The sequence below is a fragment of the Mustelus asterias genome, chromosome 8 (genome assembly GCF_964213995.1).
Source record: "Mustelus asterias chromosome 8, sMusAst1.hap1.1, whole genome shotgun sequence".
Classification (NCBI taxonomy): Eukaryota; Metazoa; Chordata; class Chondrichthyes; order Carcharhiniformes; family Triakidae; genus Mustelus; species Mustelus asterias.
Window position 1 is genome coordinate 104,298,951 of NC_135808.1, and position 12,218 is coordinate 104,311,168.

General features: G+C 41.9%; 1 protein-coding gene across 1 annotated transcript in view; it reads right to left on the minus strand.

Moving 5' to 3' along the window:
- The window catches only part of tesk2 (testis associated actin remodelling kinase 2), a 110,695-nt gene that overhangs the window by 69,233 nt on the left and 29,244 nt on the right, over positions 1-12,218 (minus strand). The window contains exon 2 of the mRNA XM_078218643.1: positions 7,258-7,546. Coding sequence (XP_078074769.1) covers positions 7,258-7,473 — 216 coding nt within the window. The 5' untranslated portion in view covers positions 7,474-7,546. The remainder of the gene's footprint in view (positions 1-7,257; positions 7,547-12,218) is intronic.

The window sequence follows — 12,218 nt, forward strand, 5'->3', positions numbered from 1 at the left end:
ATCGTGGCCTTCACTTTCCTGCCTGTCCCCTGCAACCCTTTACTCGCTTGGAGTTCAAAAATCTAATTCACCTTGAATCTATTCATGAATTCACTTCCACTGCTCTCTATGGAAGAGAATTCCAAAGGCAAACAACCCTCAGAAAATAAATTCCTCATCTCATTCTGAAGTGGGAGATCTCATTTTTAAACTGGGGCTCCTAGTTCAAGATTCTTCCATGAGGGGAAACACACTCTCAGCATCTACCCTGACACATCCCTTCAGAATTTTATCCGTTCAAATAAGATCACCTCGTATTCTTCTAAACTTCAATTAGCTTGGACCCAAATAGCTCCAACTCTAGGCATTTTACTTTAGGAAAGATATCAAGGCCATGGAGAAAATGCGGAGCAGATCTAGTCAAATGGTGTCGGAGAGGTGGGACTTCGGGTGCAATTAGGTAGGGAGTTCCAAGATTTTGGCCCAGCAATGATAAAGGTATGGCAGTATGTTTCCAAGAAAGGGTGGTCTGTGACTTGGGGAGGTACTTTCACCTGACTGTTATTCCAATGACAGTAGAGTTCATGGGTTTGAGAGGTGCTGTTTAAGAAGTACTGGCAAGTTGCTGCAGTGCATCTTGTAGATGGTACACACTGCAGCCATTGTGACAGCGGTGCAGGAAATGTCGAACAAGCAGACTGCATTGTTCTGGATGGTGTTCAGCTGCAAATGCTGTTGGGAGCTCCACTCAAGTAGCAAATAGATATCATTCCATCACATCCTCATGTCCACCTCATGGATGGTAGAAATGACTGCAGCACTTCACTACCTGAGGAGTTGCAAAAGGAGCTAAACACTGCAATCATCAGCTAACATCCCCACGTCTGGCATGATGATTGAGGGTAGAACACTGATGAAGCAACAGAAAATAGCTGGCCCTAGTTTACTGCTGAGGAGCTGTTGTGGCAATATCCTGAGGCTGACACGATTAGCTTCCAACAAACACAACCATCTTTCTTTGTGTTAGGAGTGACTCTTACCAATAACAGATTCCTTCAACCACTCTCCAATTCCTATTGATTTTAGCAGGACTCCTTGATGCCAGAGTCAAATGCTGCCGGGCAGTCACTTTCACCTAATACCTGGAGTTCAGCTCCTTTATCTATGTTTGGACGAAGGTTGTAATCAGATCTAAAGCTAAGTGCCTCTGGTGGCACCTAGACTGAGCATTAGGGAGCAAAGTGCTGCTTGATATCACTGTCGTCAACACTTTCCATCACGTTGCTGACGATTGACAGTAGACTGATCGAGTGGCAGTTAGGCAAATTGGATTTGTTCTGCCTATTGCAGACAGGACATTCCTGTGTAATTTTCCTCTGTACGGTACATGTGAGGGTTGTAATTTTACTGGAACACTTAATTCTGAAGTACATGTCTTCAGCACTGCAGCCAGGATGTTTGTCAAGTCCATAGTCTTTGCTGGATCTACTGCATTCAGCTATTTCTTGGTATCAGATGGAATAAACTGAATCAGCAAAAGACCCTTCTGTCATGGTCAGGGCCTCAGGAGGAGGAAAAGATGAATCATCTACTTTGCACTTTTGATTAATGATGGCTAAAGCTCTTGAGCTTTATCTTTTGCACTCACATGCTGGGCTCTATTATCATTGAGGATGAAATGTTCATGGAGCTTCCTCCTCCCTGCTTTTAATGACCCAAGAGATACCCCGTTTTGAGTTGCTCAATATGTTCTGAATCTATCTTGTTTAGCATGGTGGTCGTGCCGTAAAATATGATGGCGGGCGTCCTCATTGTGAAGTTGGAACTTCATCTCCACAAGGACTGTGCAGTGGTCTCTCTGACTATCTGCGACAGGTAGATTGATGAAGCCCTGTCAAATAGGTTTATTTCACGTGGTGCTTTCTCACCACTTGCCACGGGCCCAGTTTAGCAGCTATATCCTCAGGAATCTCCACAGACGCTGCCAAACCTCCTGAATATTTCCAGCATTTTCTGTTTTTACTTCTGGATTACTAGTCCAGTGACATAACCCATGCTGTATTACTCTATGATTTCACGGTCTAAATTGCTCTGGATAAGTTTCAGAATCTAGATAATGGACAGAACTTGTATTTCTATAGCGTCTTTCACATCCTCAGGAAATGCTAATGTGCGTTACAGGCAATTAAGTACATTTGAAGTGCACTGTTGTAATGTAGGGAACATGGCAGCTAATCTGCAGTCTGAAAGGACCCACAAAAAGTAACAGAATAAATGAACGGATTATCTGACTTTCTTGGTGGTGATGTATAGTAATAAATGCTGCTTAGGACACCAGAAGACTTCCCTTGTTCTTCTTCGAATAATGTCATTTGATCAATTCCCATCTAACCGAGGGACTGCAAGGGGCCAATTTAACTCAGTTTGAAAGGCAGCACGTTCAACAATGCAGCATGCCTTAAGTGCCGCAGGGAAGTGTCCATTTTTATTGGGACTCAAACCCACGACCTTCTATCTCAAAGACAAAAGTGCTATCAAGATGCCATCAAATTCAAAGGACCAGCATATGCATCTGAATATCTTTACTACTCTAATATTTATACACTGATGCTGAAAATACAAACATTAAAAAAAAATCAAAGAAGGCAGCCTAAAAATGCCAGTAATTTCTTGGACTAAATCTCAATTCCCAGATTTGATTTCTAAGACCATCAAAATCAATGGGTACTTACCTATGAAGGGAGTTGAACAAGACACTGTTTGTACTAATACTTCAACAGAACTCATTTTCCCAGAAGGGAGAATTTCTTTTTGGGAAATATTAGCTACTGTTAAATTTAAGTCCCATTGAGCCTGCACTGACAACAATCCCACCCAGGCCCTATCCCTGTAACACCACGTTTTCACCCTGCTAATCCCCCAACGCTAAGGGGCAACTTAGCATGGCCAATCAACCTAGCCTGCACATCTTTGAAGTGTGGGGGGAAACCGCAAAACCCGGAAATATCCGCAGACACGGGGAGAACGTGCAAACTCCACACAGTGGCCCAAGGTCGGAATTGAACCCGGGTCTTTGGTGCTATAAGGCAGCAGTGCTGCTAATCACTGTTACACCGTGTCATCCCAATAAGGTACAATAACTCATTTAAAGATGTTTGTGATAACCTAACCTTTCCTAATTTACAAATTCATGGAACCACTGCATTAAACCTATAACATTATCTCAAAACAAAAAAAAGTTACGTCATTAATATGGTATTTACCTCAATGACATAAGAAAACTAGATTGATGCACACTTTATAAGATGCAAGGCAGTTCAAAGGAGATAGCTTTGCTTATTCAAACATGACAGTGCGCTGTGTTGCTGGTCCTGCTGTTTTAACAAAGCAGATGCGTAGAATTCAAATGTTATGCATAGAAGGAAGGCCATTTGGCCTTTTGTGTCTGTGCCAGCTCTTTTGTAGCGCTGGCTAATTAAACCCAGGCTCTTTCCCCAAATTATAGAATAAGTGTCACAAACCGTACTGGTAAATTGTGAGAAACACCAAATTTAAAACTCAGAAGCTCACCCCCAAACAAAGGGAAGAGTTAACGAAAACAATAAAAGAAACTCGAAACATGTTGGGCCTCAGACCTTTTATCACTTTCCTGTGGAATAGCTAGTAATGGAATACTGTCATTGTCACAAAACATCACTGTTGCTAATTCAAATTTGCATTCACAAAACAAAGTTTTTCAGAAAAAACAGACTGACCACTACATGGCAGAACGCACAGATCACATGATTATGAAATCTCTGGTTAACCTAGAAAACAGTACATTGCTTCCAAATGTGATATTAAAAGCCTGCACGTCACATGTGAGTGGTGGAATAGTTCAACCCACATTCCATTCAAACAGTACTTATTAATTAAAGACAAATTGTCAATGTAGAGTCAGAGTCAGAGGGGTTTACAGCCTAACTTGTCCATGCCGCCCCTTTTTTAAACCTCTAAGCTGGTCTCAATTGCCCGCATTTGGTCCATGTTCTTCTATACCCATCTTACCCATGTAATTGTCTAAATGCTTTTTAAAAGATAAAATTGTACCCACCTCTACTACTACCTCTGGCAGCTTATTCCAGACACTCACCACAGTGTGAAAAAATTGTCCCTCTGGACCCTTTTGTATCTCTCCCCTCTCACCTTAAACCTATGCCCTCTAGTTTTAGACTCCCCTATCTTTGGGAAAAGATATTGACTATCTAGCTGATCTGTGCCCCTCATTATTTTATAGATCTCTATAAGAACACCCCTGAGCCTCCCACACTCCAGAGAAAAAAGTCCCCATCTATCCAGCCTCTCTTTATAACTCAAACTATCAAGTCCTGGTAGCATCCTAGTAAATCTTTTCTGCACTCTTTCTAGTTTAATAATATCCTTTCTATACTAGGGCGACCAGAACTCAGTATTCCAAGTGTGGCCTTACCAATATCTTGTACAATTTCAACGAGATGTCCCAACTCCTGTGTTCAATGTTCTGACCAATGAAACAAGCATGCCGAATGCCTTCTTCACCACTCTGTCCACCTGTGACTCCACTTTCAAGGAGTTATGAACCTGTACCCCTAGATCTCTTTGTTCTATAACTCTCCCCAACGCCCTACCATTAACTGAGCAAGTCCTGCCCTGGTTCAATCAACCAAAATGTATCACCTCACATTTATCTAAATCAAACTCCATCTGCCATTCATCAGCCCACTGGCCCAATTGATCAAGATCCCGTTGCATTCCTAGATAATCTTCTTCACTGTCCACTACGCCACCAATCTTGGTGTCATCTGCAAACTTACTAACCATGCCTACTAAATTCTCATCTAAATCATTAATATCAATGACAAGTAACAGTGGAATGGTCAACAGGCCACCTTGTACAGCAACTAATACCCCATTTTGCAGCAGCATCAAGATGAATCGAAGGGGATGTGGCCCAGCTCAACTGAGAGAGAAAATTAGAGTTTACAATTTCCTTCATTTTCTAACTTTAGTTGAAATCAAGTTAGATAAACAAGCACATAAACCACTAGATCATGCATCTATGTTTAGATAGTTGGTGGGGTGTTGTCCACCCACACCCCACCAACTATCATCCCTCCCTGCCACCAAGTGATCAAACATTATTAAGTTGTTTGGGGGAGAAAAGGCAACTTGTGCTCCTCTTGAGCCATTTATCAGGGCCTCCGAAAACATTTTGCAGCTGCACAGTCAAATTAAAAGTTACTCCAGGTTAGGCCGGGAACTAATAAGCAAACTATCAGCTCAATCGTGACAGAACAGAACAGTAATCAGCATTTTTTTTCTACCCAGCAGCATTGGTGCGCCAGCCAAGTCAGAGTGCAGCAAGGGGAGGAAGCAGCACTCTAGAAGCGCAATGGACACAAGAGTATACAGTAGGTCTTAACCATGGCAGCAGGCTAGCCACATGAAACACTGGACAATTTTTATAAAGAGTGTTAATAGGCTACAAGAGGTAACTAATTTTTCAGCAAAAAGCAAAATATGGAAATAGGTAAAATTATGAGAATTCTTTACAAGTGGTTAGGCTTTCAGAGTCTGACTGCTGAAATTCAATTCTTATTTCAGTTTCTGACAGTGTAAGAAAAACAAAAACAGAAAATTCCGGAAATACCAGGCAGCATCTGTGGAGCGAAAAATAGAGGTAATGTTTCAGGCCTGTGACCTTTCATCAGAACCCCACGTATCTAAAATGTCGATTGCTTCTCTCACCACAGATGCTGCATGACTTGCTCAGTATTCCAAACATTTTCTTTTTCAACTTTCATTTCCCAATATTTTGCTATTTATTTTCAGTAATATATACCCTGATCAAAAGGACATCAAACATGCCAAACACAAAAATATGCCACATCACCAAGGAGTCAAATCATTAAAGCATTTGCTTTAATCTGCAATGGATAACACTAGCCATGCTTTGCTTTTACGTTTCACCAGTTTTAACTGAGGCTTCAAAAATATTTCATGGATGAAAGTCAGGCATCATTTTTCTTGATATAACAGATTTAATCAACATTATTCTTAGGGAACACAGATATGAAATGATTGGTTTAAGAATTAGAGGGGAAATGAGGAACAATTTTTTCATCCAGTGGGTGGTGGGTATCTGGAATCCTCTTTGGTGGTTGAGGCAGAAGCCCTCAACTTATTAAGTTAAAGTTTAAAAGTTAAAGTTTATTTATTAGTAACAAGTAAGGCTTACTGCAATGAAGTTACTGTGAAATTCCCCTAGTCGCCACAGTCCGGCACCTGTTCAGGTCAATGCAGCTAACAAGCACGTCTTTCAGAATTTGGGAGGAAACCGTAGCACCCAGAGGAAACCCACGCGGGCATGGGGAAAATGTGCAAACTCCATACAGACAGTGACCCAAGCCGGGAACTGAACCCGGGTCCCTGGCGCTGTGAAGCAGCAGTGCTAACCACTGTGTTACCGTGCTGCCCCAATTTAATTTGATTATTATTGCCCCATGTATTGGGATACCGTGAAAAGTATTGTTTCTTGCATGCTATACAAGACAAGGCATACCGTTGATAGGGTACATAGGGGAGAAGGAAAGGAGAGGGTGCAGAATATAGTGTTGCAGTTATAGATAGGGTATAGAGAAAGATCAGCTTAACATAAGGTAGGTCCATTCAAAAGTCTGATGGCAGCAAGGCAGAAGCTGTCCTCAAGTCAGTTGGGTTGTGTTCAGACTTTTGCATCTTTCCCGACAGAGGAAGGTGGAAGAGAGTATGTCCGGGGTGTGTGGGATCCTTGACTATGCCGGCTGCTTTTCCGAGGCAACAGGAAGTGTAGACAGAATCAATGGATGGGAGGCTGGTTTGTGTGATGGACTGGGACTATTTAAAAGGTATCTGGATCTGCACCACAGGTGCTGCAACCTACAAGGCTACAGACCACTTGCTGGAAGGTGAGATTAGAATGGGTGGCTCGTTCTTTTTCCTTTAACCAGCGCAGGCACGTCGAGCTGATTAGTCTCTTTCTGTGCTGTAACATTTCCATGGTCTTATCAGGAAAATACACCGCATTATAGCTATTGAGGAAGATGGATTCATCCTATCCATTCCCTCATTCCCTTTTGTTGGCTTACAAAGTGTCTAGATTGACTATAGGAATAAGGAAAGGGCAGGCAATTTAAAGAAATCACATTTCATAAGAGATTATGGTTCTCTCTCTGCCAGTTATAATTTACAGAATGAGAGTACTAAGATGCACTAACTAACCTTGTAGACTTCTGAAAAAAATCCAGATCCTATTTTTTCACAGATGAAATCATCAAGCCTCGTAAGTCTGGAGACAGCACTACTCAGGGCTCTGTACGATGAAGGGAATACTGTCGCTGATTGAGCAACACCACCTTCTCTATTGCCATCAAAATCTTCCAATCGCTCATGTCTTGATGGTAACCCTGCTATCGAATTTCTTTTGTTTCGATCCATTCCAGAGTACAGCAGAAATAGCTTTCACATTTTAGCATCCAGAATTTGTTACAATGATTTAGCTGGATTTGAACTGAAGGAGAGAAAAACACACATTTAGTAATTCAATAAAAAAAATCTATTGACCCATCTCTCCCCATAAGAGCAATAAACATTAAATTACTACTGCTTTCATTAGAAAATGAACAATGAAAAATCTGACAGGAAACCTTTATAGCCAACATTTTGAGGCAGTTTTTCCCCGCACTATTGAGTTTTCTTCAATATTGGCATTAAACTTCAGTGTCAGACCAACTGTGTTCTAATCTTCCCCAGAATTCCTCACAAAGTGCCTAGGAGACATTCCACCAGCTTCCTGTACATTTATTCCAATTGCTGCTGCAGTTTCAATCTTTAAAAATATTAAGACACAAGCCTGCAATTAGGATTCTTCCATCAGATAAGCTGAAGTCTGGTACTTCGGAAAGGGCAAGACAAATCACTGCCTGAAGGTGGTTTTATGTTTCTGGCAGCTGGTTCAAAAACAGCATCTACAGAGAGCCCCAAGAATCGGTTGCCTGCTTTTCAGTATTGGAAGGAATATATTAATCACATACATGTACACCCCAACACTCATTTAAAAGTTTGTACCCCATCAGTTATGTTGACAATTGTCCTAGTAAACTTCTTGAAAATAAAGACAACAATCGGGTGACAGCATAAGCTAAAAATTAATCAAATGCTACTCATGTAATTACACAAATGCACTTTAATCCTCACTAGACTAATCCCCGAGATGGTGGGATTGTCCGATGAGGACAGGTTGAGAAGGCTTGGACTGTATTCTCTCAACTTTGGAATAATGAGAGGTGACCTCATTCAAGTATACAAAATTCTTACAGGGCTCGACAGGGTAGAAGCAGGAAGGATGTTCCCCCTGGTTGGGGAATCTATTTCTATCTGTTCTGTCTGGAGACAATACACATCTCTTTAACCTGTGTTTAATGCTTCCTCCACCCACATTGTCTGTACCTTTAAGACCTGGCTGGTTGTAGGGATTTGCATTCTAATTAGTATTCTGTAACTTGATTTCTGTGTCTCTGTGCACTGTTTGAGAGCACATTTCCACTCCATCTGACGAAGGAGCAGCGCTCCGAAAGCTTATGGTATTTGCTACCAAATAAACCTGTTGGACTTTAACCTGGTATTGTGAGACTTCTTACTGGGGAATCTAGAACCGGGGGACAAAGCCTCAGAATAAGAGGTTGGCCATTTAGTACCAAGGTGAGAAGGAAATTTCTTTAGTCAGACAGTGGTGAATATTTGGAATTCTCTACCAGAGAGTCTATGGCGGTTCAGTCAATCAGTATGTTCAAAGCAGAGGCTGATAGATTTCTAGGTACCAATGACATCAAGGGATACGGGGATACTGTGAGAAGATGGCATTGAGGTTGAACATCAGCCACGATCTTGAGTGATTGGCTGTCAGACAGAAGGCAGAGAGTTGGGATAAAAGGTTCTTTCTCAGAATGGCAACCGGTGACAAGTGGTGTCCCGCAGGGTTCAGTGTTGGGGCCACAGCTGTTCTCTTTATATATTAACGATCTAGATGACGGGACTGGGGGCATTCTGGCCAAGTTTGCCGATGATACAAAGATAGGTGGAGGGGCAGGTAGTATTGAGGAGGTGGGGAGGCTGCAGAAAGATTTAGACAGTTTAGGAGAGTGGTCCAAGAAGTGGCTGATGAAATTCAACGTGGGCAAGTGCGAGGTCTTGCACTTTGGAAAAAAGAATAGAGGCATGGACTATTTTGTAAACGGTGACAAAATTCATAATGCTAAAGTGCAAAGGGACTTGGGAGTCCTAGTCCAGGATTCTCTAAAGGTAAACTTGCAGGTTGAGTCCGTAATTAAGAAAGCAAATGTAATGTTGTCATTTATCTCAAGAGGCTTGGAATACAAAAGCAGGGATGTACTTCTGAGGCTTTATAAAGCACTGGTTAGGCCCCATTTGGAGTACTGTGAGCAATTTTGGGCCCCACACCTCAGGAAGGACATACTGGCACTGGAGCGGGTCCAGCGGAGATTCACACGGATGATCCCAGGAATGGTAGGCCTGACATACGATGAACGTCTGAGGATCGTGGGATTATATTCATTGGAGTTTAGGAGGTTGAGGGGAGATCTAATAGAAACTTACAAGATAATGAACGGCTTAGATAGGATGGACGTAGGGAAGTTGTTTCCATTAGCAGGGGAGACTAGGACGCGGGGGCACAGCCTTAGAATAAAAGGGAGTCACTTTAGAACAGAGATGAGGAGAAATTTCTTCAGCCAGAGAGTGGTAGGTCTGTGGAATTCATTGCCACAGAGGGCTGTGGAGGCCGAGACGTTGAGCGTCTTCAAGACAGAAATTGATAAATTCTTGATTTCTCGAGGAATTAAGGGCTATGGGGAGAGAGCGGGTAAATGGAGTTGAAATCAACCATGATTGAATGGTGGAGTGGACTCGATGGGCCGAATGGCCTTACTTCCGCTCCTATGTCTTATGGTGCAGGCCTGAGGGGCTGAATAACCTACCCCTACATTTCAAAAAGAAAAAATTGCACGCTAAGGGGAAAAGAGCACGGTGTGGAACGTTTTGGATAGCTCTTTCAAAGGGCTAGCACATGCAATGGGTCAGACAATCTACTTTGCCACTGAAACCTAATACTTTTGCCTAACAAAAATCTACTGATCTCCATCTTAAATTTCAATTGACTCAACAGCTATTTGGGGAAAGAATTCTAGATTTCCACTGCCCTTTCTGAGGAAAATGTGCTTCCTCCATTCACTTCTAAGTGGCCTAGTTCTAAATTCAAGATTACACTTCCTTGGTCTCAAATCCCCACAAGAGAAAGAGTTTGGTTGCATCTACCCTATCAAATTCCCAAATCATTATAAAGGTTGCAATGTGACCACCATTCCACCTTCTAAATTCAAATGAATACAAATCAACTTTATACAGCCTGACCTAATTCAACACTTTAAACTCAGTGTCGTTATGGAGAATTGGAAATGTACCATGTCCAAGACCAATAGATATTTAATGAGATCCGCTGTTAAAAACTGAATGCAGTAATCCAAACGGGGTCTGACCAAGGATCTGTGCAACCAAACAATAGCTTCCTCACATTTGTATTCCAACACCCTCTTGGAATAATGACTAACATTCCAACAGTCCTTCTGATTATCTCTGCATTAGAATGATTTGCATACATGGAGATGCAGCACCTTTTGTTCTTGCACTGCTCCTGATCCCTTGCCATTAAGAAAACATTCCAACTTGACGCTCAGATCCAAAGTGAATAATTGCATACTTCCCCATACAGAGCTACATGCCCAGATACTCTGCATTTAACATTGTAATTTTTTGCTCCCATCCACACAACACTTAGTGTCATCTGCCCAATTTAGACGTACAACACTCTATTCCTTCATGCAAGTCTTTGATTAACATGCTGACAAGCAGGAGTCCCATTACAGGTCCCTGTATTTCAGTCGGCAGCAAGGACTTCCCATGCATCAACTCTAATTCCCAGTCAACTTGAAGTCTCATTTGCTGACATTCTTTTATCACAGGCGGGGGCAACCGGTTGGTCTCATGCTAATATCAAACTTGTCTCCCACATTCTATCCTCCGTAAACTTGCGGTCATCGAAAGCTATGCTGTCTATATGCCCTGTTCACCAAGCACCCCTGTGCTTGGCTGACCGACACTGCCTTCCAGTCAAGGAATGTCCGATTTTAAAATTCTCATCCTTGTTTTCAAACCACTTCACGGCCTTGCCCCTCCCTCCTTCAACTGCACAACCCTCCAAGGTATCTGCACTCAAGTAATTTTGGCACTTTGAGTATCTCGATATTACTCACTCCACCATTGGTGGCTGTGCTTTCAGTTGCCAAGGTCCCAAGCTTTGGAATTCCTTCCCTACATCTCTAAACCTCTTTAGGTCACTTTCCTCTTCAAAGACACTTCTTAAAACTTACCTCTTTGACAAAGCTTTTGATCATATGACCCAATATCTCCTTATGCAGATGCTCGTGTTTTGTTAATTTAGATTATTTTGCCCTGTAGCTCTCCTGAATGATGAGATGCAGCAGCAGTTGGAGTACGAGGATATACAAATATGGAAGCATTTAGCAAAAATACTACAGCCATGACGGGAGATTTCAGAATTGGGAATTTTGCCTTTAGATTGGAAAATTATAAATGTCATTCCATTTTGTTGTTTGATAATGCTTCTGTGAAGGGCCTTTGGATATGTTAAAGGCAAAATAATGCAAATTGTCATCCTAACATCTATCACTGCTCAGTACAAAATTTCATCGGAGTTTGGAATTCTGACATAAATTAATCACACACAGCATGTCTCAATGCAGCTTGTAGACTTTTGTCCCACATCTTCAAAAGGTATATTGTTTCAAGGTAGTTGCTGAGAATATTGACACCCACGGGTCTCCATTTCTCTAGCTGAACAGTATCCAACCATGTTCTGGATATGGCCACGTGTTCTTTTGGAGCTACTCAATAGCTGGTTGGCCTGGAGCTGTTACTGGTAAAGCTAATGACAGTTCCGTTCTCCGCAAAAAGTTGCTGGTGTTTCCATGGTGCTGTGTTAAACCATGTTAAATTTCAATTTTCCAGACAACCAACAAGCAGAAACTATGGAAGTAAACCACATTTGACAATCAAAAAACATTCACACACTGTTTTATGGTTTTCCA